This window comes from Carettochelys insculpta, chromosome 12, assembly GCF_033958435.1.
Source record: "Carettochelys insculpta isolate YL-2023 chromosome 12, ASM3395843v1, whole genome shotgun sequence".
NCBI classification, from domain to species: Eukaryota; Metazoa; Chordata; order Testudines; family Carettochelyidae; genus Carettochelys; species Carettochelys insculpta.
Genome location: NC_134148.1, coordinates 40,315,795 through 40,342,069, shown reverse-complemented (window position 1 = coordinate 40,342,069; position 26,275 = coordinate 40,315,795). Strand labels below are relative to the sequence as shown.

Sequence of the window (26,275 nt, the reverse complement as noted above, 5' to 3'; positions counted from 1 at the left end):
CAGAAAATAGTTGGCCATGTGTTGCGTTTGGTCACTATTACTCCCAATTTTCTTGGCTGGGATTTGAAAGTTTGCAAAAGCTGTTTGCAAGTGAAAATAATGGAACTACTGAATAAAAGTATAGAAAGTAGCCGACAGCACGAAAAACTTGCTGAACTCCGGTGTCTCTGAAACATGACTGCAGGCCTGGATTCAGAACACTTCACCCTGCACAGCTGAGATACAAATTGGGCAGCACCGTCCCTTCCTTTTCAGTTGCAACTTTGGAAATTCTTCCATATTAGTGCTAATGCTGAGTTGCGTATGTAACATGTACCCTGAAAGGCAACCCGTGATTTTGTACTAATGGAGTTTACTGCAGTGGTTCTAATCCTCAAAAAAGTACCTGTGACATCATATGGAATAGGCCCCCTGTAATTCTTTATTATCATAAATGACATTTTAAATCAATCATAAAAAAAGAATCAAGTTACAGAACGTGCATAAAATACAAAGTAATTTACAAACAGATCCAATAGCATCTTCAAAACTGATACACTGAGGAAAAATCTATTTAAAAAAAAGTGACCGACTACAGCAATGCCTTCTGTGTGTCTTTACACATCATGAGCACCGCAAGACAGAAAGGTTGTGAAGAATGCAGTACTTTGTGTATGCCCCCACACAGATGTTCCAGGTTGATTGTATCAGTATTGAGGAACGTGGCCCCCCCAACCCTGGCATTTTTTCATAACTTTTTAAATACGCGTATAAGTGCCAACAACTCAAACCATTTAGTGGAGAGTTCTGGGATAAGAGGGTGTTAGGCAGTGCGTTCAAATGTGTAGTGACAGAAGGCATAGTTCACAACCGCATCATCCCTGAACAGTCTGTGTCTGATCAGCAGCCACATTTTCAATAAGGAAGCTATTCGGAGGATACTAGCCAATGGAGTGGAGCCACAGTGGCGGGAATCCTTTACAAATGCTGTTGACCTCGTGGAAGCTGGTGATGCTGGCAAGAAGCATTTGCAAATATAAAGATGCTATAGCATCAAGTTTTCTTCTTTGTGGAAAGGAAAAAAAAGTTCCCATCTCATACTGTCAGCACCACAGAGTTCAGTTCCTGGGCAACAGAAAGTGCTGCAAGTTCCCATATCAGAGAATGGTGAATCCACTATTTAGCTCATGTTGCTTTGTCTTATTTCACAAGAGGCACCTTGAATAAGATCCCACCATTGTCTCCCATTTCAGCCTCACAGCAGTACTACCTGACATGACGACTTCATTGCACTCCTACTAGAATTCAGGAAGCACCACTGCACATAGTTAAGTCTGCAGCTTATTTGCAAAAAAATAGTTAACATACTATTTACTAATAAAACCCCACCTATCTTGACCACCTCAAGGTGCAACCAAAACTGTAGCTTTACTGTAAAATTGGATTTAAGAGCAATGGATGTCTCATAAGCAATTTTTGGATGCAAGGATGTAACAGCTGGAGGTGGGGAACAATGTTCTAGGTTTAACAGCCCAGAGCCTATTCACTAACAATGACAGTAATGGTTTTGGATGGGTCAGAATTAACATTTGGGCTGGATTACAAAATGACATTCTAGTATCCCAACTGGTGGTGGTCACACTGGAAAGTAATCAATTAGAGTTTCAAACAATATATTAAACCAAAACCAGGGAGTCAGAGTTGTGAAAATGCTGCAGCCATTTGGAAGCAATGATATTTTAAACACTAAAATCAAAGTGTTAAGACATGAGGGAAAAAAATCAGAAGGAATAAGAGGAAGTAATTGAACACAAAAGTAGTAATCACAAGAATTACAAATATATTTAAATCTTGGACCTGGGGAATATACACAGCCTTTTAGGAAAGAAGAAAGAATTCTTATATATTCTGACAGCACTGCATCTTTGGTTTGTTTTCAGTGGTTGGTGGGACATGAATGGGAACCACATTGTTGCTTGGAGACATATCATTTTCACGTCTGTCTGACATTTGCTTTTGAGAAACAATACGATAAATCTCTGGAAAATGAGAACAGGAACCAGTTACTATGCACATATTTTCAATCACAGCAACACCAGGGAGTTACCCAAGTTTAAGATCATCTGGTCATTATACATAAAAAGCAAAAATTTGTCACTACCCACCAAGAAAATGAGATGGACAGTTCTTTTGGCAACAGCATACAGCTACCTTCACAATCAATACATCTGAACCACCACTATCCTATGGAAGGTAATGTGCTTTTTGTAAGACTATAGCTCCCTGTATCTTTGCTTTTATTATTTCCTTTGAAAAGAGCTATTTCGCAGCCAGAACTTGCTAGCAAGAGATTCAGGCTATGGGAGACTGAAGAGAGCTTAGCATGGCTGAATGGAGCTGTTTAGCATACATCTGTGTCTTTACGAGAGGGGTCAGGGGGCAATCCTCTGCTCCGAAGACCTTCATGCCTGATGTCTTTGCTAGTGGTAGAAGCAGTCAGATTTGACAGAATTTAGAGGTCTTCATTGTATGGGACAAGCATGGTTTACATTTAGATCCATGATGTACATAATATAGGAGAGAGACAAGCCACTCCAGGCCTGAACAGCAGAGAGACGACTACGTCTACCAACAAAATTTGGACTCGGGTCTGAAAGAAAATAAAAGCTTAAAATGGAAGGCTCAGCTAAAATTCTTGCACCATTCTACACGCCTCAGAGGTGCAGCACACACTTGGATTTGAAGCCTCACCTCAAAATGTCCTTTGGTTAATGAGTGCAAAGCAAATCATGAGCATTAAGCACTTTTGCAGCTGTAGTGGGTACATCTGAACTGCTCAAAGAGGAAGAAAGGGCAGTATAACCATAGGCAGGCTCCTTAATACTTGCACAAAAATGTAAGAGTAAATGGGACGATCTATTTCAACTTCTCATTTGAAATGACAGAACTCCTTCAGGCTTTTCTTAGGGAAGGGGAAGAGTTGTCTGAATTCAGTCCAAGCCATCCCGATTTCAAACTGGAGTGAAGTAAGCCAGTTGGAACTTCCAATGACCACACTCAGCTGCAGCTAGTAGAACTGTTTGTCTGGGGGGATGTGAATAGTTAAATACCTCCACGGAGCATTTTGCTGCTCCACACTATGAAGTGCCTGCCCCATCCAAATTCAGATGGCTGGAGCACAAAACTTTACTTTTTCTTCTGGGCCAGACCGAGGACAAGCAGAGCTCACCACGTCCTTCGCTGCACAGAAAGCTGCGGTCCAAATTCTTTTGAAGTATCTCACATGCTTATCAGTACTGTTGCCTGACTGGCACCTTGTCTCGTCCCATACCAAGCAATATTCCCTCCACTGAAGTGTAGCATTGGTTCAGAAAATGAGTGATAAATTCTTACGAGTGAACAGCCGGACATTGCAACACAAGCAAATTATGCAAAGAAGCACAAACGCGTCTAACGTTTGCTGCTAAGGGCTGAATACACGTAGCTCCAGGTCTACTTCAGAAGCTAATGGGCAGCTAGAAAGAGGGCCCCCCCCCCACCCCACACAAAAAGGTTTGAGGATAACACAAAGAATATACAAATATCTGCTGGTGGCATGTTCACTCAAAGACCAGCAAGTAGGGCAATCAGAACTGGCACATCCCACATCTCATTAAGACACAAGAGGAAGAACGTGTTAGGCTCATATCAGTTTGACACCCTGCTCTATGCAGGTAAGTCGGCTGCCTCAGCAAAGACCTTTATGGAAGAGTACGGTGCAGTAATACTCCAAGGACAATTTGCTGATGAGTTAACGCAGAATGTGAAGGCTTGAAAGCTACTTTGGAACAGACCAGTTTACTCAGCACTCTTTCCCTTGCACTGCCAGAGCTGAACCGAAAAGCTGACTACCAACCCCTGTCACAACAGTCCTTACCCCTGCCAAACAGTCAAGAAAGGGGCAGACAATGTAGCTGAAGAGAAGCTGTTTGGTTTGAAATGTAGAATATTCATAGGTACACACTTCGGGAGCGTGCAGATTTTGAAATACACTCTGAAGACATGCTGAAATATACATGACCCTAGACGATGGGGAGGGCACTTGGTTAGTGGGACACCAGAGGGCAGTTACAGGGATGTCTTCTCCCGAGACACTTCTGCACAAAGAGCATGTCTCAGACTGAACATTGCAGACTACCTAAAACCAAAATGGATGGAGAAGATGCAATTCCAACAAGCTTGCTAGCACCTGTTTAATGCCATCTACTTGTTGCACATCAACCACTTCCCCTGCACCTCCACAAAGAAACAGCATCAGGAGATACTCAGCAGAGAGATATGAAGGTTGATGATCCTCCTCACATTTTCCAGTTTTATGGCCTTAATTTTAATGCTCAACGCAATCATGACTGACAGATCTGAGCTATTTAAAAAAGGAGCCACAAAATGATGGTTAGAGCAGATACTGGGAATCAGGATTCCTTCATGCTAATCTCAGCTCCACCCCCACCCAGCTTCACAAGAACCTAGGAAAGTCAATTAAGTTCCTGGGCCTCAGTTCACTCATCTGTAAAATGGGTAAACTTACTTGTTATACAGAGATACTGAGCAATGTGAAGTTTTTAAAAAGCACTTCAAGAATCTCCGGGAAACACTAAAAACAATTTCAATTGCAGTAATTTGTTCTATTAAACAGAAAAAACAAGAAGAAACTGTCTCAAACATGTAACATTCGTTTAAAAAGCCTGACACTCTGAGTACTTCCCTGGCTTGTTAACAAATACATGTCTGTTCCTGGCAAAACATGCAAACTGTCATGGAGTCAGCAAGGACTTCATTGAGGTTACATCTGTTGTATGTACAGGCAAGATCAACTGCAGTAACCAACCGTCCTGCCTCCCAGTGGTCTCCAGGGTAATTCATGTATTTTGAACAATTGCACGCAAGTTACTTTCTCTTACATTCGCAAATTCTAACATCGCATCAGACAGTCCGAGTCTCTTCAGGACATTTTAAAGACAATATTTTTCTTCAGACAACTAAGAGAAGCTTCCAAATCACAGGTGCCAGTTCTCATGGGAGGCTTTAATCCTCCAGACATTTGCTGGAGGACCAATACAGCAGTATACAGACAATCCAGGAAGTTTTTGTAGAATGCTGGAGATAAACTTCCTGGTACAAGTGCTGAAGGAACCAACCAGTGGCCATGTGCACCTTGACCTGCTGCTCACAAACAGAAAAGAAATAGGAGAAATGGATGTGGATGGCAACCTGGCCTGCAGTGATCATGAGATGGTAGATTTCAGGATTCTGACAAAAGGAAGAAAGGTGAGCAGTAAAATACAGACCTGTGATTTCAGAAGAGCAGGCTCTGATGCACTGAGAGAGCTGATGGGCAGGATGCCCTGGGAAGCTAATACAAAAGGGAAAGGAGTTCAGAAGAACTGGCAGTATTTTAAAGACGTGTTATGGAAGGCACAGGAAGAAACCATCCCAATGCACAGCAAGAAAAGCATATATGGTAGGCAACCAGCTTGGCTTACAAGGGAAATCCTTGGTGAGCTTATGCTCAAAAAGCATGTGGAAACTTGGACAGATGACTAAGGACTATAAATATATGGCTGGAGAATGCCAGGGGTAATCAGGAAAGCAAAAGCACAATTGGAACTGCAGTTAGCAAGGAATGTGAAGGGCAACAAGGGCTTCTACAGGTTTTTTAACAATAGAGTTATCAGGGAGGCTGTGGGGCCCGTTACTGGATGAGGGAGGTAACCTGGTGAAAAGGCTGAAGTACTTTTTTTTTTTTTGCCTCCAACTTCACGGACAAGGTCAGTTCCCCAACTACAGCACTAGACAATGCACCATGGGAAGGAGCTGGGCAGCTCTCAGTGGGGAAAGAACGGGTTAAGATCTGTTTAGAAAAGCTAGATGCACACAAATCCATGGATCTGGATTTAATGCATCCAAGGTTACTGAGGGAATTGGCAGATGTCATTGCAGAGCCTTTGGCTATTATCTTTGAAAACTCATGGAGAGATCCTAGATGATTGGAAAAAGGCAAATGTAGTGCCCAGCTTTAAAAAAGGAAAGTAGGACAATCCAGGGAACTATAGACCAGTGAGCCTCACCTCTGTCCCCAGAAAAATCATGGAGGGAATCCTCAAGGAATCCATTCTGGAGCACTTAGAAGAGGGGAAGTGATCAAGAGTAGTCAACATGGATTCACCAAAGGCAAGTCGTGCTTGACCAATCTGATTAGCTTCTGTGGTGAGGTAACTGGCTCTGTGGACATGGGGAAGCCATCTGATTTTGGGAAGAAGGGACTTTTAAAGTCTGGGGGTCCTTTTGAAAGGTCCCTGTCTACACGAGCTGCACGCGTTTTGAAAGCGACACTTTCAAAACGTGTGCGGCCACCTTTATGCTAATGAGGTGCTGCATATTCATGACAGCACCTCATTAGCATTTACCAAAGTGGCTCATTAGCATATCCCTTTCAAAAGGCAGGGGCTAGTACAGCCCCAGCATTGAGCATTCAGTTATAGAAGAAAGATCTGTTTACTTTTCCTTCCTTCTGACAGGGAAGGAATGGACGTTTTCTTAGCACGGGAGGGGAATGAGGAAAATTTAAAGTGGGAAGATGATGTCAAAGACCAGTGAGTACACCCCGAATGCTATGGAGATGAGGGAACTGTGGGACAGGTTCCCACAACGCACTACTACAACAGTTGATGTTTGCCAGTTGAGTTGACAGCAATAAGTCGACTCTGAAGAGCATGTGGGGAGGTGAGGATAGTCAAAAATCGAATTTATAAATTCCAGAGTTACAAAATCAATACCAATAAATTCGATTTTATCTCATAGTATAGACACTGCCGAAGGCTGGTGCCTTAACCAGGATGCGAAAAGATCTGATCCATGGTCTCCATCTAGGAAAAACCTGCATGTTTAAGGGGCAAAGATGCCTGCAATTTGCAGCTCCTCACCTGGAAAGTGCATACACAAACCACACAAAGCACTGCTCACCTGTCAGAATAGTCTGGAAAGCAGCTTCCACATTCGTAGAGTCTAAAGCAGAAGTCTCAATAAATGACAAGCCATTCTTTTCTGTGTGGGTAGAGAGAGAGATCATATGTTATGGTGCAGGCACTGGCAGTGTTTCCCCATCATGCATTCCTTCTGTGCCAACAACCTGATTTATTGCAGTTCCTGTTGAAAACTTTGTATACCCATACAGCATTGTTGTGAACGCATTTTCTTGCTAACGGACATAAGGAGAAAAGTGCTGTAACGTGGTAATATGTTCCCTTAAGGACACTAGAGCCTGTCTGGAGGGAAGGAGGTCGGTCGTCATTCAAACCTTGTTCAGTAGTATGAGCCTGCTGAGGTTTGGGGAATTCTGAAGTACTCAGGGAATTAATGAAAAAAGGCAGAGGCACATAAGAGGACAGAAGGAGTGGCTCTGGGGGGGGGAAAAAAAGGTGCTACAATTCCTTTAAGGATCCAAGGCCTTGTGCCCCCTGTAAAGACGACAGGGCAAGGCTCACTGCTTTTCCAACCAACAGGATCAGCTCTGGGAAAGATGGCTGTACGTGTCCATGTTGTCCAACACACTAGCCACATATGGCTATTTGGCCAGGTGAGTGTGGCTAGTTGAATATATGTATTTTCAGAATAATGTGGCGAGCTCACTGTATGTAGGTTTAATTGGGTATTATCACTGCATAAGTGCCCCTGGTTGATCCAAGGAATGCCACTGGTATTAGAGCCATTAGGCTGCTTGTAGAGAGGAAAGAACACTGTCTATGAGTAGAGCCCTGCAGGGATACAAAATTGGAATCTGCAGCTAAAAAAAGGAGTTGCAGATACCCATGGATATAAAGTTGATACTTGCAGATTTGCAGGGCTCTGTCTGTGGGGCACTGGGTCAACAATGGGCTGAGAGGTCTAGTAACAACTCATTTCTTTGCAGCCAAACGTGGCACACCACACTAATTCCCAGAGGGGTTACCATCAACATACTAACCTGCAAAAGCTCTGGCTTCATCCGTAGGGACAGCCCTCAGGTGACGCAAGTCACTCTTATTGCCCACCAGCATAATGACAATGTTACTGTCAGCATGGTCTCTCAGTTCTTTCAACCACCGCTCCACATTTTCGTAGGTAAGGTGCTTGGCAATGTCATAAACCAACAGTGCCCCAACAGCCCCACGGTAGTACCTGTAGGCAGACAAATGTGTTCTCAAATCTGAATTATGTTCATCGCTAACTGCCACCTGTGTGCCATAACCAAAAGGTGAATCAATGCAGATTCTGTTATTTGACAATCCATGCTTAAAAACCACCAGACCCATTTCATTTTGCTCCAAATTTACCCCACACAGTAAGCCAGCTTTCACCAGAAAACTATGCTACTTAGCTAAAGCTGCTGCATGGGGACAATAGCATTATCAGGGTTTCCATTTTCATGGCAAAACCTTGAGTGTGACAAACAGAACATTTTGTAATTAGCTGGGCCTCCAAGCTCTTTACACAGTGGGCAAGTAATACTGCCACTTAAGGTGGCCAGAGAAGCAGGCAAGTAAGGTAACTTGATCAGGGACTGGCTAAAACAATCTGGAGGCTGGGTTGTTTTTTTTCCAGACTGCTATTTCAGGGTTCCAGCCATAGATTAGGGATCTATTTTATAAGATCCCTAATGTCCCATTTACTCCCTATGCTTCTAGGGGGCAGCATGATACCAGGGCAGGCAGGGAGCATGCCTTAAGCCCCCACTGTGCTGCCAGAGTTTTAGCAGGCTAACATCTCCCAGATTGACTTCAGTAACCTCAGAGAGAGAGCCCAATTCCAGGAGACTCCCAGTGAAACAGAAGGTTAGCAACCCTAACTAAAGCACAAAGGAAGAGGAGTTTTAATTTGTCTCAGAAGAAAACTGGAAACTAACACTAGTTCTAGTAAAGACACACGCAATGCTTATTACTTACGCCGATGTTATAGCTCGGTACCGTTCCTGTCCCGCTGTGTCCCATATCTGAGCCTTTATTGTTTTGCCATCAACTTGAATGCTTCTTGTTGCAAACTCCACTCCAATAGTGCTTTTGCTTTCCAAGTTAAACTCATTGCGAGTAAATCGAGAAAGGAGGTTACTCTTGCCCACGCCAGAGTCTCCAATAAGTACAACTAAAGACAAGAGAAAATCATCAAAATTGCACACCATCTGCAAATATACTCTGAGGATTTGTAATTGACAGAAACCTTTATTTTGCAGTGAAATGCGGGCAAGCTGTCCTAGTTTTACTGCTCAAATATTTTCTATGCTTCCAAAGAAGTGGAGATAATGTCACTTTTTAACCATCACAGGGAAGTACGATACTCCATAATTATCTAGGTACTCATCTGGCTCAGTATCATATTATCTGAACTCCTCACAAGGGCTAACAACTTGGCTTTCACACCAAGGTGATCCTCAGACTAGTCAACTGGAGCTTGCCAACTGTGTTTCTATGACAAGAGTCCCATGGGCTGGATCCTGGCCCTCAACTATACCTCCTGTATGCCTTCTGGAAGGACACCACACATGTCCCCTGGTGGAAAGTCAGGGATTCCTGACACCTGGGGAATCCATGAGATACAAGAAACCAACATGATCAGTCAGCTGTCACCTTCTTAGGCCTCGCAGGGTGCAAGCAAAGCTGCAACCCATGAACACATGCAACAATCGTCTGCAGGTAGGATTGGCTTTAGCGTACTGAATTATAATGGCTAAAGCAGAGCTGCCTATTACGCCAGGGGCTGTTTTGGCTTTTGTCAGCTCCAGAATGAGCAAAGCAGAAACATGTCTTAGAGCCACCTAATCCACACCCTGGAATTTGGCCTCTTAGGACTATACCACAAACCTTGTACCATCTATGGTTTGGGGATTCAGCTATAGTTACATTTTCAGAACAAAGGAGGCTGAGAGAAGGTCCAACCTACAGTTTCTAAAGAATGTGAAGGTTTTGCAGGGTTATCTGCAGCATCAAGAATGTGAAGGTTTTACAGGGTTATCTGGAGCATGCTTCACTGCTGAGACTAAAGACACAGGCTTGGGTATAACTTAAGGGCTCAGAACAGAGTGGAAGTGACACATTCAAACCCAAGCCATGCCACTTCTTTGAACAATGGCTCAGGAGGATGATGTATGCCCTGACAGCAGTAAAACCCTGCACTGATAACAGAGAAAGTCAACTGAGGATAGATAAGGGCCTAGAGAAGGAAGGCGAACAACTTTCCAGCTGGGACTAAGCCAAGCAACAGCAAAGGAGAACCCATGACTGGATGGCAGATTTTGCTGGGCAGCATTTATTTTTCAAGTCTGCAATATTTGGTTCTGGCTCCTCAGATAACATTTTAAACTGGAAAAAAGTAAAGTATTACAGCACATGGCTGCTAAATATGCCTTCTGAAACACTAGCTCTCTTTTGGCGTAAGAAGAGTGGAATGGTGTAAACCAGGGTTTCCCAAAGTGTGGTCTGCAGCCCAGTACCAGTCCTTAGAAAAAAAATATCAGTCCTTAGAAAGCATACAAATTGTCTGTGTAATATTATTGCAAATAAGTAATAAAGTTAGAGTTATTATTTTTAATGTGTTTATATTTTTGGGCAGCAAAAAAGGTACTGAAAAAACCTGGGTCCCAACTATAAGTTTGGGAAATGCTGGTATAAACAAACAAGCCCAGGCTGAGTTCTAAGTCCACAGAGAGAAAAAAAAACTGTTGCAGCTTTATATAGCAGTTTTTCCAGATACCATCCACTGCTTCTGAGTTTTCTGTATTTACATCAAAAATTTCTAAAATCACCACTAGTAAGAGGAATTTTCGTTTATCATAAAGGCCATACACCTGTGATGCAACTTCTAAACTTCGACCATTTCCCCTGCCACAAAAGAGCAGCACACATCAGCTTCAAGAATGGGCTTAGAGGCCATTCTTTCTGGCCGTCTTTGCCTGCTGACTCAGCAGAAGCTGGCCATGCTGCAGAAGTTGTATGCAGCACTAAGAGCATCTGTTAAACTACCTGAAATTAAACACAAAACAAATGCTTATCAGGCTTGTGACATATGCAGCTGACAGACAGATTGGCTTTTAATATCAAATTTCAGTTGTCCTTATTTTGCTAACACAGGAGATGCAGGAACATAACAACCCAGGTGCAAGGGACAAATCTATTTAGTTTACTCCTGGGGGAATTCTGCTCCACTGTGTGCATGCAGGAATAGCAAATTTCTTTGCTTCCCTGCAAAAATAAAATAAAATAAAATAAACTGTCAGACCCAGAAGCAAAAGGACGTCACAAGAGTGATCACATGCCCCTACGTAACAGGGGGCTCAAAGCAGCCAGCTGAGAGGAAAAAAAAAGGAAATCACTGTTGGGAGGCTGGCAATACCCTCACTAGTACCAGGTCAGACACACCACGCTTGTGTACCCAGACCTCCAGCTGAGCATAACCCTGTTCACCCAGAACTCTCTATACCAAGCCACCCATACAACCAGCCATCCTGAGCCCTACCCAGGACTGGGGATACCCCAGCTAGTGACTCCTACCCTGCTGTCAGGTTGTGATGGGGTTCTGGGGTCCCCAAAGCTCTGCACCCTGTCCGCAGGCAGGAAAGTCTCTCACTCAGCAGGAAAACAGCAGGTTTATTAGCCGACAGGACACAGCATCATACAGAGGAGTCAGTACAGCAGGCAGAGACAGCCAGTCCAATCCATGTTGGGGAGAGGAGGCCCCGAGGGGCCCCCAGAGCTGGGGCCTTGCCCCCTCCTTTGTCTCTCTCTCTCTCCCAGCCCAGACTCACTGCTTCCAACTCCCAGTTCCAATTCAAACCCCTCAGGCTCCACCTCCTCCTTTGTCTGCAGTACAAAGGTGTTACCTGGTCATCAAGGTTACCCTCAGCAGGAGCCCCACACCCTCTGTGAGCCACTCACATACACACAGGTATCCCCCACTCCATCACATCTCTCCCCACTTCCAGACCGAACTGAGCGGGGTCACTCAACTGGTGACCTGGGGAAGTTCGGGGCTCTCCCCTTGTGATAGGGCATCGGCTGTACCCTCTGTTCTCCCCTCGATGTGCACCACCTCCACATCATAGTCCTGCTGGGGGAGGCTCCACGTCAGGAGCTTGGTCTTGGCCCTTTTCATGTGATGCAGCCGGGCAAGTTCCTTTAGTTCCCTTGGGTTGGTCAGTCTCGCTGGTTCAGCCCCGGTCCGTCAGCCACGTTCTCAAGTCGGGCGGGCAGAGCCCATACAGATGCTGCAGCACCAACAGATCAAACAGGTCTTTTGTGATCTGGGTCCTGCCCCATCTGACCACCAGTCCATACAGCTGCTCCAGCCAATGTCTGGAATTCAGTTACAGTTCAGTAACGGAAGGTACAAATGCTTCCATCCTTGGCATTTAGCCAGACCACCACAATGGTTGTGTGCCTCAGTTTCCCCTTCCATGCCACACAATAGGTTTGGAATGTTCCTCCTCATGTGAGAGGTTGCAAGACTAGTTACAGGGAACAACGGTGACATTTCAGAGTTACAGACTCCTTCAACATACAATTCATGCTTCTACATCGATGTCATCATGTCACATGGCTCTTTCCAAACCTTCAGTACATGGTACAATTCTACAGCTTTTGGTGGCAGCACCCCTTGGTTACAGCAGTCAGCGTGAGTTACAGAACAAACCCATTGCAACTGCACATTTACGTTGCTCTTTGGTAGACCACAACTTTTGTGTAACCCCCTTGAGAATCTGGTATTTTGGGGATAAATGGCTGAGGCCTTTCTTAGCACCATCAAGTTCTAATCTTCTCTCTTGCCCCCTGGGGTGGAAATTTGATCTCTCTGGCTGTGCCCTCCCTTCTAACAAGAGCTGGGCCATTGATGATCTCAGGGAGAAGGCCCCCTCCCAGCCAGCCTGGAAATTTGCAAACCAAACTGCTTTTTGAGAGTTGTTTTGTGAGTCCCAGACGCAGAATCCACATGGAGGAATCCCTGTTTATCCCTTACTGGCCCACCAGGACCACAGCTCCTTTGTCCTTCCCCCTCCAACTACTGCCTCCCCATGGAATCAGAAGTGGAGTCCAGTATAAGAATATAAGTGTTTCTAGCATTTGGAGATGGGGAATTGCTGAACCTCTCCTGCATCCTACAGAGACTGACTGTGCAGCTGTTTTACTTGGTTCTTACAGGGCTGCTCACACTCCCTGATAGTTTTCACTTTACTTGCACCAGCTTCCAATTCCTGAGAAACTTTTACCCTGCCTGCTTTGGACCCTTGCAGAGCACAGCCAGTGGTTTCACACTCAGGCAGGTCCTGGCCATCAGGAGCTGAAACAAACTTCTCCCCAGGCAAAGGGCTGCTCTGGCTCTTACAGACATGCACCTTTCCTGTTCACTCTCCTTCACCTCACTCCCATTTTCTGCAGTCCCCACAGATGGGTCAGGAAAAGTTTCAGGGAAATTCTCTTCCTCAAGAGCTCCCCCAGCCAACAACTCACCCCTATCTGGCTCCACAGGGGCACTACTCCCTTGAGCCACAACCAGCTCCTGGGTTTCACCTACGCCCAGGATCACTTCTGGCCCATCAGGCAGATTCCCACGTAATCCCCCTCCAGGCAGACAGCCAGTACCACCGGACAGAAGGTCAGGGTCCCTTTCCTCCCTTCTGCTACCAGCTCCTTTATCTTCATCAGTCAGCATAACTCCATTGCCCATCTGTTCTTGTGTCCTGGCGAGAGGATGACTCTGGTAGGACAGAGCCCTCTCACCCCCTCCCAGTAACACCTCAGCATCAGGCAAAGAACAAGTACCAGAATCGTCTGGTCTCTGGGATTCCCTGATGATACTAACTGGATCAGACCGAGTTAAAGCATCATCCCCCCTGAGAGACACAGAGGCAGGCCCACTTCCCATCTGGGCTTCAGCTGCCCTCAGATCCAGCTCTGGGATCTTGGCTCCATCTCGAGCCCCCACAGGCTCAGGCAAAGGATTCACTTCCCCAGAAGCAGAAGCGCTTTTCTTGCACCAAGGACCAGCATCCTTAGCAGGGACACCACTGCCCATCCCAGAGCCATTCCCTCTGCTCCAGCCCCCATGGCTGGATTCAGACACACACCTGGAATGCTCTTTTCTGGTGGATCCTTCTCCAGCCACCCCAGGCTGGGGAATCCTCCTCAGACAATGGGCTAGTTTCCTCATTAGCACCTTTTCCAAATGCAGGCTCTGCTCTCTCCCCAGGCTGCTGCTGCTGTTCAACACAGACAGACAATGGGAGACACTCTCTCCTTTGTCCCAGCCCCCCGGCTGGTCTCCACACACACACAGAAGGTGAAGCAGCTTCTCTCACAGACAGCTTGCCATTCCCAGTGGACAAGCTGCTTTCCTGCACAGACACACAGGCACCTTCCTCGGCCCAGGCCTGGAAACCTCTTCGCAGGTCTGTCTTGGCCACTAGTAGATGATGGGTTGGAATCGCTCCTTCCCTCCTTGAGCTGTGGCAGGCCACTTGGTTCAGAGCTCCAGGCAGTCCAGGGTTCCCTGCCCTGATTCGGGCTCACCTCTGCAGGATTCTCCCCAGCCCTCAGCTCCGCCACTGCACATCCACACTGCCTTGTCCAGCTTCTTTAATCTCGATTCGGTTTCCAGGTGCTGCCACTTCACAGTGAAGTTGCTGAGCATGGTTGCAGGCTCTCAGGCTGATGCCCTCTGCACCCCACGCTTCCTGGAAGAATCCCTTCAGTGTGCCAGGCTCCTTGCGGGTCACAAGCTGCCCAGGGTTAGGCCGTAGGCCCCTCCGCCCTCTGGGACCGACTCCAACAGACTCCCAGCGGAACCCCTTCTTCAGTGTGACACCCGCTCTCAGGGACCATGAACACACTGTCTTGGGAAGAACTCATTCAGCGTCAGCCTCCTCAGGGGTCACTTGTTCCTGGGGGTTGGGCTCTCGGCCCCTCCACCTTCTGGGACCGACTCCAACAGATTCCCAGGAGTAACCCCTCCTTGGGTGTGACACCCCCTCTTGAGGACCACGACCGCAGTTGCTTGGGTTCGGCCGCAGGCCCCTCCGCCTTGGGGAGCTGCACCTCACTGCCCTTCAGCACACCTGGGTCTCGCAGGCCCCACTTCTTCCGGGGCCCCGGTCACTTACTGCTGGATGCTCCATCCTCGGGGTGCAGAACATCCCACTTCTGACACCAGTGTGATGGGGTTCTGGGGTCCCCCAAGCTCTGCACCCTGTCCGCAGGCAGGAAAGTCTCTCACTCAGCAGGAAAACAGCAGGTTTATTAGCCGACAGGACACAGCATCATACAGAGGAGTCAGTACAGCAGGCAGAGACAGCCAGTCCAATCCATGTTGGGGAGAGGAGGCCCCGAGGGGCCCCCAGAGCTGGGGCCTTGCCCCCTCCTTTGTCTCTCTCTCTCTCCCAGCCCAGACTCACTGCTTCCAACTCCCAGTTCCAATTCAAACCCCTCAGGCTCCACCTCCTCCTTTGTCTGCAGTACAAAGGTGTTACCTGGTCATCAAGGTTACCCTCAGCAGGAGCCCCACACCCTCTGTGAGCCACTCACATACACACAGGTATCCCCCACTCCATCACACAGGTTCAGTTGCTAGTCCCAGATGGGCTGGAAGAGCACACCTCCCCTGTACACAGTGGGTCAGACCCATGCCCGGAAACCCACCCCAGCTCTGCATCCCCACACACACTTCCTGCCCTATTGCTCCTTGGCCACAGGAGGAGGCAGCACTGTACGAGGAGCTGCTCCTATTTCCACCCAACCCACCTGAATCTGGATGCCTCCAGACCCCCTGCACTTCCCCATCAAGCCCCACTCCATTGCATCCAGACCCACCCTGGCACCACAACCCAACCCCAGCATCTCGACCCCCACTGTTGCACCCAGACAAGCCCCACCCCCATGCACCTGAACCACCCTAATGAGCTCTTGCACCCAGGCTACCATCCCAAAGCCTCAACAAGCTGCAGCCACTCTCCCGTCCCACCAAGCCCCACTCCCCCAACATCCAGCCCCCGCATCCTGCTAAGCTAAGCCCTAGCACCTGCACCCAGAACCCCCTGAACAAACCCCTATATAGCCAACTCCTTCCATCAGCTATCCAAGCCCCTACTGCTCCACACCTGGATCCCCACACAGGGAAGGGTTAGGCTCTGGGGTGTTTGAGGCAGACCTGTCTCTTGTGCTATGTCTGGGTCAGGTGAGATCTTGCTGTCAAGTCTAAGTCCTAGAGGAGTATTCAGGGTGGCCACTTATTAAGGGCCCAAAAACAAGCTATTCCCCTATGTAGGAAAGATAGTAAATATGGGCAAAGACCGCCTTGGCTTAACAAGGAGATCCTGCATGATCTCAAACTAAAAAAGGAATCCTATAAAAAAAAATGGAAACTAGGACAAAATTACAAAGAATGAACATAGGCAAATAATACAGGAATGCAGGAGTAAAGTTAGAAAGGCTAAGGCACAAAATGAGATCCAACTAGCTACAGGCATAAAGGGTAACAAGAAGGCCTTTTACAAATATATTAGAAACAAGAGGAAGACCAAGGACAGGGTAGGGCCATTGCTCAGTGAGGAGGGAGAAACAGTAATGGAGAACTTGGAAATGGCAGAGATGCTTAATGACTTCTTTGTTTCGGTCTTCGCAGAGAAGTCTGAAGGAATGCCTGACAGTGAATGCTGGTGGAAAAGGGGTAGAGTTAGTTTTTGAAATAAAAAAAGAACAAGTTAAAAACCATTTGGAAAAATTAGATGTCTGCAAGTCACCAGGGCCTGATGAAATGCATCCTAGAATCCTCAAGGAGCTGATAGAAGAGGTAGCTGAGCCGTTAGCTCTCATTTTTGGAAAGTCATGGGAGACAGGAGAGATTCCAGAAGACTGGAAGAGGGCAAATATAGTGCCAATCTACAAAAAGGGGAACAAGAACCACCCAGGAAATTACAGGCTAGTCAGCTTAACTTCTGTGCCAGGAAAGGTAATGGAGCAGGTAGTTAAGGAAGTCATCTGCAAGCACTTGGAAGGTAGTAAAGTGATAGGGAACAGCCAGCATGGTTTTGTAAAAAACAAATCATGTCAAACCAACCTGATAGCTTTTTTTGACACGATAACGAGACTCGTAGATAAGGGAGAAGCAGTGGATGTGGTATACCTAGACTTTAGTAAAGCATTTGATACGGTCTCGCATAATATTCTTATCGACAAACTAGGCAAGTCCAACTTAAATGGGGCTGCATAACTGGCTGGCTAATCGTACCCAGAGAGTAGTTGTTAATGGTGCTCAATCCCGCTGGAAAAGCATAACAAGTGGGGTTCCACAGGGGCCTGTTTTGGGACCAGTTCTGTTCAATATCTTCATTAATGATTTGGATATTGGCATAGAAAGTACGCTTATTAAGTTTGCAGATGATACCAAGCTGGGAGGGGTTGCAACTACTTTGGAGGATAGGGTCATAAATTCAGAATGATCTAGATAAATTGGAGAAATGGGCTGAAGTAAACAGGATGAAGTTTAATAAAGATAAATGTAAGGTGCTGCACTTAGGAAGGAATAATCTGTTTCACACATACAGAATGGGAAAAGACTGTCTAGGAAGGAGTACAGCAGAAAGGGATCTAGCGGGTTCTAGTAGATCACAAGTTAAATGAGTCAAGAGTGTGATGCTGTTGCAAAAAAAGCAAACATGATTCTGGGATGCATTAGCAGGTGTGTTGTGAACAAGACACGAGGAATCATTCTTCCGCTCTACTCTGCACTGGTTAGGCCTCAGCTGGAATAGTGTGTCCAGTTCTGGCACCCCAATTCAAGAAAGATGTGGAGAAATTAGAGAAGGTCCAGAGAAGAGCAACTAGAATGATAAAAGGTCTGGAGAACATGACTTATGAAGAAAGGATGAAAGAATTGGGCTTGTTTAGCTTGGAAAAGAGAAGATTGAGGGGGGACATGATAGCGGTTTTCAGATATCTTAAAGGGTGTCATGAGGAGGGAGAAAACTTGTTCTTCTTGGCCTCCGAGGAGAGAACAAGAGGCAATGGACTGAAGCTGCAGCAAGGGAAGTTTAGGTTGGACATTAGGAAAAAAGTTCCTCAGTGTCAGGGTGGTCAAGTACTGGAATAAGTTGCCAAGGGAGGTTGTGGAATCTCCCTCGCTGGAGATATTTAAGAACAGATTAGATAGATGTCTATCAGGGATGGTGTAGATAGTGGTCGGTCCTGCCGTCGGGGCAGGGGACTGGACTCAATGGCCTCTCGAGGCCCCTTCTGGTCCTAGTGTTCTGTGATAACCCAGTAGCCTGTGCTCTCCACTGCTGTCGGCAGACTTATTGCTAAAATTTGCAGAGTTTTTAAAAATAGTATTTGCTGAAATCTTTGCTCCCCCACAGAATTGCCTCAGGATACAAATATGTCGTCATCTAATAGTTTACCATAGTTTTGCCAGCAAAAGGAAAACCCAACAGCCAACAGGACTAATGCATAAACTTAGCTATCTCGAGTGGCAGTAGAGTTTCACCTCTGCATTTGGCACTCGTGCAGCTGTTGTTGGAATACTACGTCCAGTTCCAGTCCCCACAAATGTGAGAAGGATGTTATAAACTGGAGTGTTCAGAGAAGAACCATGAAAAACATTAGAAACTGTAAGACATGTTGTGAGACACCAAATTCCATCTATTTAACAAGGCTGGGGCAGGGGGGAAAGGGACTTGATTAGTCTATAAGTACCTTTCTAGGTAACATTTAATTCAGCAAAAGAAGGTATAGCACAACCTACTGGCTGGAAGTTGAAATCAGACAAATTCAAACTGGCAGTAGGGATAACATTTTAATGGTGACAGTAATAACCTAGCAGAACACTCCTAAGGGTCATGGTGGAATATCCATCACTGACCATTCTAAACTAGTGACTGGAAATTTTTCCAAATGAGCTGTTCTAGAAGTTACTTTAGAGGAAATTCCATGGTCTGTTATATAGGAGGTCACAGTAAGTCATAGGAGGGGGCCCTTCTGGCCTTGCAATTTGTTTTAGCAAGTGCAGGGCAAGTTTTTCAGTAGCTTCATGATAGAAATTGATACCTGTAAAGGTTACTGGGAAAGACTCCGAGTCCATTTTTACCAAGTTCTAACTCATAACCATCAATATGTAGCATCCACTTATTTGGCCAGGGACTGAAAAGTTTTTCCTGTTTAGGTAATTTTCTGCTGTACCCAAGTTCCCTATTCCCAGCAGATTGTGTGGTATGACCCTATAGCATGAATAGCAGCTTGTTTAGATATCTCTGGTCTCACCATCACCAATATTTTTGCAATTTTTCTTAATTATTAAACATGAAAAACTTCAGTCATTTCACAAACTTGCCATGATGTTCTCTCAACTAACCCGATTCTCATGCTGTGGCTGACTTTAATTAGCAGTTCCTGCTGCCAATTTCAAAAGGAGCTACAGTAGCCAACTAAGAAGAAAATTTCAGACTCTCCATATTTGCTCCACTTAATTGGGCCATTGTAGCTCCTTCTGCACACGGCAAGGGAACTTCATACATCATCAAAAAGGCTCTGCTTTGCCTCTGTCAGGCTTAGGGCTAAGACAAAATTATTATTCTTAAAAATCTGTTCATAACTAACAGACACTGAAAACTGAATTTGATAAACACTTTCAAAGTCTCTTATTCCTTCCCACATACCCTCTTCAATTCTAGCATTTTGATACCACCCAATAGTCTCATGAAACCTTAAAAATTAACCATTTAAATAATTCAGACACTTGATCCCATGCTTTCAGAAACAGCACAATATATTTTTATTTCCAAACTTTACAACAGTTACTAAAATTCTGGTCAGTGTAAGCAAGCGTAATGTAGAAGGTCCTACACCATTAGTACTGGAAAGTAATTCTGTATGGAAGCCCCAAAGCTTCAATGATTTTATGGCATTTATTTCAAGACCTAAATTCACCACACAATTTAGCAGTCAATGAACTTGGATGCAAGACAGTAAGTTCTATATCTGAAATCTATATCTGCACATGGCAATAGGAATCGGAGAAGTATCAAGGTAGAGAGAGCAGACAGCAGAGGTTAAAAAAAGTTACAAACTGACTGCTCAGGCTTGCAGAGCAATCTTGAATTGCTATTAGCCAGGATAAGGTCCTGAGTCTGGTTACCAGAAGCTAGGAAAGGGCAACAGGGGATGGGGTGACTTTATGATTACCTGTTCTGTTTATTTTCTGTGGGGGACCTGGCATTGGCTACTGTCAGAAGACAGGCTACTGAGATGGACCTTTGGTGTGACCCAATATGGCTGTTTTTATGCATGTTAAGGCTGGACATCTGGACCAGCCAAAGCTCTCACAGCAGCAATATGAGAGGCCCAAAATGCTTCCATAACCTAGTTTCCCCAAGAGCCATTTTCTTATTGAACAGTTGAGTTCATTACTCTTTGCTGGCAAATTGAAATGGAAAACAGAATTCTTCAAGAAACCTCAGCAAGTTTGGCCAGTTTCAAGTTGAAATGCTTCATTTTTAGTCTCACTGCCTGAGAAAACCTTATTTCTCCTTTGTGAGTTCACTCTCCCCTGCCAGCTTGCTGTACGTTATTGTTACTTGTCAATGAAGGTAAATGAAATCTCTCTTTTTATCCTCAGTATGACCAAATCCGTGCGAAAACAGCAACCAAGTGACCAGATCTTTGGGAATATTTATAGTTACCTTCTGTGCAGCAGGGAAAATATACTTGTTAAATCATATGAAAATCTACTGTCATATCTGACAGCCAAATCTGCTTACGGTTTAGAAGATAGATTTTTCATAAGCGGCAATTAAAGAAATCAAACCAGGATTATAACCCTTGACATGGTTCTTTAAACATGTGACCCCCACCAATGTGTACAAGATGCAGAAGATTAAAAATAAAGAAAATGAGAGTCCAGTCTAACAGCTGGCCTGCTAAAAAGGTAGTCCTGAAGTTCCTAATCAGATCTGTGTTTAACAAAACAAAGAGCAGAATTTTAGCACTTTAAAGACTAACAAAATGATTTATTCAGTGATGAGCTTTCGTGATGAAGTGGGTCTGTGCCACGAAAGCTCATCACTGAATAAATCGTTGTTAGTCTTTAAAGTGCTAAAATTCCGCTGTTTTGTGGGAGTACAGACTAACATGGCTCTCTCTGTTACAGATTTGTGTTTAGTTAGTACTCATGCTAATGCTAATTGCACTAAGCACCTGCACAACACTTCACAATCATAAAAATTAAACTTCAATGTTATTTTTACAATTGCTGCTCCCGCAGCAAGTCCAGTATGCTGGTAAACAAAATTAACTTTTAGTCATTGCAATTTGATTTTTGTTACAGAGTCTCCAGAGAGAGTTCTGTACAAATATATAAATTCACCACCTTAGGCTGCATGAAACCCAAGCTATGAAGGTAAAAAGCAAATGACAAAAAGCTATGCAGCTTTTCTTACCATGTTTAACCTTTGCTTTTAAGTTTAAAGGCAACCATTTTCTGAAAAGTGTTTCAACTAACTTGTAAAATTATCTTCAGACTCTAGTTTAAACATTAATGACGAACCCAGGTCTATAAATTTGCATTGTCTAAACACAGCACTGATAAAGATTCATTTCTGTAGAGTCCCTTACTCAAAGAATCCCCAAAGCCCTCTAGTAGTAGCACACCATTTCACCCATGAATGAAATACAACCACCTCTGGAGTGGAATACAAACAAACAAACTATTAACAGCTAACAGGAACACAAGCATTGATGGGTTACTTTTGAAAACATTTGGATTTATTATTTCTGCTTTTATCCCCATGAAAGAATCAACCTCTATTTGCAGATCTTTCCTATATTTCAGTATGTCCTGATATCCCTTACACATGTGAAGGAAGAGACTTGAGACTCTGAAAAAGTACCATAGTATCCTCCAAAACTCTCGCTCCTTAAAACCCACTTGCTGTGATGATCAAACACTCTACAATGGCTAGGCCAGTGGCTTGCAACAGCGGGCCATGACACACTGGTGTGCCATAAGAACTGTCCAAGTGTGCTGTGATATTTCATCATTTCCCCTCACCAGGGCTCTTTGCTCAAGCAGCATGTCTGCCTGAGTCCCAGCTGGTGTGGTGGTCTTTGCAGAGCCACTGTGAGGAGAAATGCCAACCCCATTGGAGCCCATTTGCTCTAGGAGGCAGCTGAAATGCTGCTGCCACCCCCTGCGCTGCAGGAAGGGGGGAGCAAGGGAGGGCGGAAGCTTGTTGGAGCAGGGATGTGGTTTAAATGCTGCGTCCTGACTCCAATGGGCTGACAGGGAGGGGAGCCTGCTCCCTGGAGCCATTTTTTTCCCCACCCCTTGCAAGTAATCAATCCCTAGCATGGTACACATTCACTCGCCCACCTTTTTTCTTTTTTTTCCCCCACCAGTTGAAGAATGTGCATTCTGTGGTGGATTTAAAACATTAATGCATTTGATTCTTGTTTGGCTTGTATGCACGACTATATTGCGAAGCTCTCTAGTAAGACCATAACCATAGTAAATTTAAGGAAACAGGACATTCATGACCCAATTGATTCAGGTGAAAAAAGTAGGTGTGCCATGAAGTCTGTCTCATTGGAGTGTGCTATGTTAGTGGAAAAATTAGGAACCACTGATCTATTGTTTCTATCTCATACCAAGGCTGTGAGCACTTGGAGTAAGGTACAATCTGTCCTGTGTATGTGTAGTGCATAACACAACGCAGCTGGAGCCTCTAGGTACTAGTATAATACAAATGAATAAATATAAATCTAGTTCTCTAAATTCATCCCCATTGGATGCAGCATTAAGACTTGCTACATCCTAAGGTAATGCCTTCACTTGTAATAGAGAGATCCGGACAAGGTTTACTAGCATTCTGAACAGCAGTAGCTTTCAGGCAACAGGTTTTTTTTAAATCCATAAACAGCGAGTCTGAAAATAATGTAAGGTCCGAAACCCAGAGCAATAGGTTTGTGCAGCTTTAGCGAGCCTTTTTTAAATAAATCAAGTTGGAGAAAAAACTACCAAGATGCAATAAAGAGTCCTCCTGTCAAGCATAGCTAACAGTCAGGCCCAAATTCAGAAATGAGGAAGTGAATTTGCTGGTTCACTCAGCCATAGCTCAGCGAAACATCCGCCCAGTTTGACAACTTTTATTTCCATTAACACAGAACCATCATTTTGGTTGGAACAGTGCCTACCAAAGGTTGTTTTATAGAACTGAAAGATCAGGATGAGCATGGAAGGGTTTCACAAAAGGTACAACCAACAATGTAGAGCAAAGTCAACCTACATATCCAAATACATAAATTCACAGTGGACAGCAGCTTGCACTGTCTAAGGAGTGATCTGCTGCTGAGAGATCAGGTTGGTTTTACAACATGGATATAAATATTATATTGATAAATTCAGATCTAATCCTAAAGAAGTTCATAAGAGGGCACTGGCTTTCTATGACTTCTCTGTCTGAGATAAGAGTAAAAACTTTAGTGACTGAAAAATCATAGATTTCATCTGCTTTCTGCAGTGCAGCATCTGAGTATTCAAGCGATCATTGTCCTTCTGGTTGGAGTAGAACAACCAGTCAGGGGACAGCCAAGTTGCAACATCTCTGATTCACTTGTCACTGTAGCATAGGTGGGCTCATAACCTAAACACCATCATTATCAACACAGATTTGGAGATAAGGTTTGTAGCCTGCGGCTCCACAGCACAAACACCGTTCCCATACAAACAGGGTATGAGGAAAACAAAAAAAGCAGTCCTGTAACACTTTAAAAACTAACTAAATAATGTATTAGGTGACGAGCTTTCGTGAAACAGACCCATTTCTTCAGATCTGGAAAATTCTGAGAAAGGTAAACTGACATGATGAGAATTTAATAGAAAGATAGATAGAAAAAATGAAAACTGACAAATCAACTAGATAGGACAGAAGAGGTGAGAGGGTTTTCTTCCCTCTCTCCCCTGTCACCATCCCCCTTGCAACCTTGCATTTTCTTCTAGAGATGCATTCGAATTAAAGTGGTAATCACTTCATATAAATTTCATTTTGCATTTTTCCCTAAACAGAAGGCTATCCTTTAAATATGCCCACTTTTTGCAGTGCTTGTGATGATTTAAGATGGTGGTTTAATAATTCAGTGTAAACAGTGGTGTAACCAAGACAAAAGCACTGCATGTGCTTTTCTACACTGCAAAAGGGAAATGGATTGTAACCTTGCCAGGTAACATTTGCTGTTGTAACCATATTCCCTGACTAGGTTCTAGTTTGTATATGCATTTTCCCTGAGAGATGGCTGTACTCAAGGAAAAGGAAAAACCTGCTTTACAAGTGGAAGAATACACAGAAAAATTTATTACGAGAGTTAAATATGGGGAGGATAAAAAAAACCTTTTCATCCTCCCTTGGAGATGCATCCTTGTGTGTCCTGTGATATTAACATTTCAGAGCTCCTTTGCTATTACAACATACAAATAAATATTTTAAATCCTGTGTTCAATACATTCAGATTTTCGTTATAGTATTACAGCAAGTAGAGAACGAAAATATTTTCAAACAGACAATAAGTGATAGCCTTCAAGTTAGTAAACATGCAATATCGCCATTTCACTATGTTTTTTCAGCAGTCTTATTTGTGAACATTTCTAATAACTGCTGTTTAATTTGGCAGAAAGATAAGTGTTAAATGGACCATTTGCTGCTACGTTCTGATGCATCTTTCACAAAACTTAGTTGAACCAAAAGGACAAGAAATGTGCCCAGACCTTGGTAAACAAGGAATTTCTGTCTTAATCTTCAGGGAGCTTTATAGAAGGACAAGACAGGAAGTGAAATCAGTAGGTGTGAGATAATGGTTACAGTAACCACTCGGGCAGAACTCCAGCACAGAGTATAAGGCAAGTAATGCAATGTTTACTACTGCATGAAACTAGTTGTGCTGAGGATGCAGATGTCAATCCCCAGAGAAGCATAAAACAACCCTGTTTAACCAGTAAACTGTAGTTAGAAGCGATTTCTGCTCTCCTTTCAAGTTAGTTATTTCTAATTCAGCACACTACTGGCTACTTGCTTAGTTAAGGAGCTGAGCAACAGCCCTGCACAAACATCTTGAAGAGTCTAGCTCATGATGGCCATTTCACATTGAAACTGCCCCAAAGTTTAGTTTAATTGGTCATTTCAGAGTAAGCTTGTCCAAAGCTACTGCCACCCCTTAACAAAGCCACTACGTTAATACTCGCATGCCCCACATTTAAGACAAAAGCTCTGCAAGTCCAGAAAATTTGTAAAGATATCTGGAGTTGTATCTTTAATGCTCATTAGTCAGCCTTCTTTAGGCAATAAGAACCTCACAAACACAGATGGTTTTAAATAGAAGCTCTCCATCTCAATTAGAAACTGAAATGTGAACAGTAAATCACTCATTAGCCTGTCAAACAAAAAAATAAGCATCTCAGCAAACCACTTTCTCCTCCCCACAAAACAGAACCCATATTAGGGATTAACTAAACCCTCAAAGAGAAATCAAAGACACAGGGGGTTGCTTTATGACGATGACAAAAGCGGCAAACAAAGTAGTTTTTTATAGTGAAGCGCTGCCTGGAATACACGCCATTCAATAGAAAGCATTCTTTCCAGCAAAGTCACACGCTACGATACACCAAAATAAGCCTTGTCCCAGTCCATGACAGTGGTTGGGCTGGGCCAGAAGATATTACAGATCAGCCAAATTCCCCACGGGTTCAAGCATTTCATATCAAGGGATGTTGGGCAGCCCTGGGACCATCTTGCACAAGGGCAGACCAGAAAAGAAGGGGGGGTCTGCTGCCCCCCCCCAGCCAGCCCGCGCCTTGGGAGCGGGGGGGGGCTGGCTCAGTTGGGGGGCTGCTCCCCACAGCCAGCCCGCGCCTGGGGAGTGGGGGGAGGGGGCTAGCCCCCTCCGCACCCAGTTCGTACTCCAGAGGGAGGCCTGGCGCATCGGGGGGGGGGCTGTTCCTCGGGGGTCCTACTACTGCGGGGCAGGGGCCCGGTCCGTGCGGCAGGAGGTCTGAGCTGCCCCTGCAGCGGTCAGCGCTGAGGGACCGGGGCCGAGCCCGCCGCTCACCTTTGAAGAGATAGTCGTACTCGTCGTCGCGGGTGCCCATGGCGCGGGGAACTGGAGAGCCGGAGCCGCCGCAGCACAGTGAGGCGCCGCAGCCGAACCCGGGACCCCTCCCTTCGGCTGCTGCAGCACTTCCGCTCTCAGAGCTCCGCCCACCG

The 26,275-nt window shown here is 45.0% G+C and overlaps 1 protein-coding gene across 1 annotated transcript; it reads right to left on the bottom strand.

Moving 5' to 3' along the window:
- Positions 1–398: 398 nt before the first annotated feature.
- On the bottom strand, positions 399–26,275 carry RAB11A (RAB11A, member RAS oncogene family). Its single transcript, XM_075006657.1, has 5 exons — positions 26,121–26,275; positions 8,940–9,135; positions 7,982–8,175; positions 6,982–7,062; positions 399–2,018 (listed from the first exon to the last, which is right to left on the bottom strand). Exons 1-5 carry the CDS (start codon positions 26,158–26,160, stop codon positions 1,879–1,881), a joined length of 651 nt encoding a protein of 216 aa, XP_074862758.1. The 5' UTR covers positions 26,161–26,275; the 3' UTR covers positions 399–1,878.

Bases quoted from the DNA above. Each gene is read 5' to 3' on its own strand.
- RAB11A (XM_075006657.1), bottom strand. From the start codon at position 26,160: ATGGGCACCCGCGACGACGAGTACGACTATCTCTTCAAAG. The intron at 8,176-8,939 runs GTAAGTAATAAG...GTCTGCCTACAG, and splicing joins TACCGAGCTATAACATCGGC to GTACTACCGTGGGGCTGTTG. The intron at 7,063-7,981 runs GTTAGTATGTTG...CTACCCACACAG, and splicing joins TGAAGCCAGAGCTTTTGCAG to AAAAGAATGGCTTGTCATTT.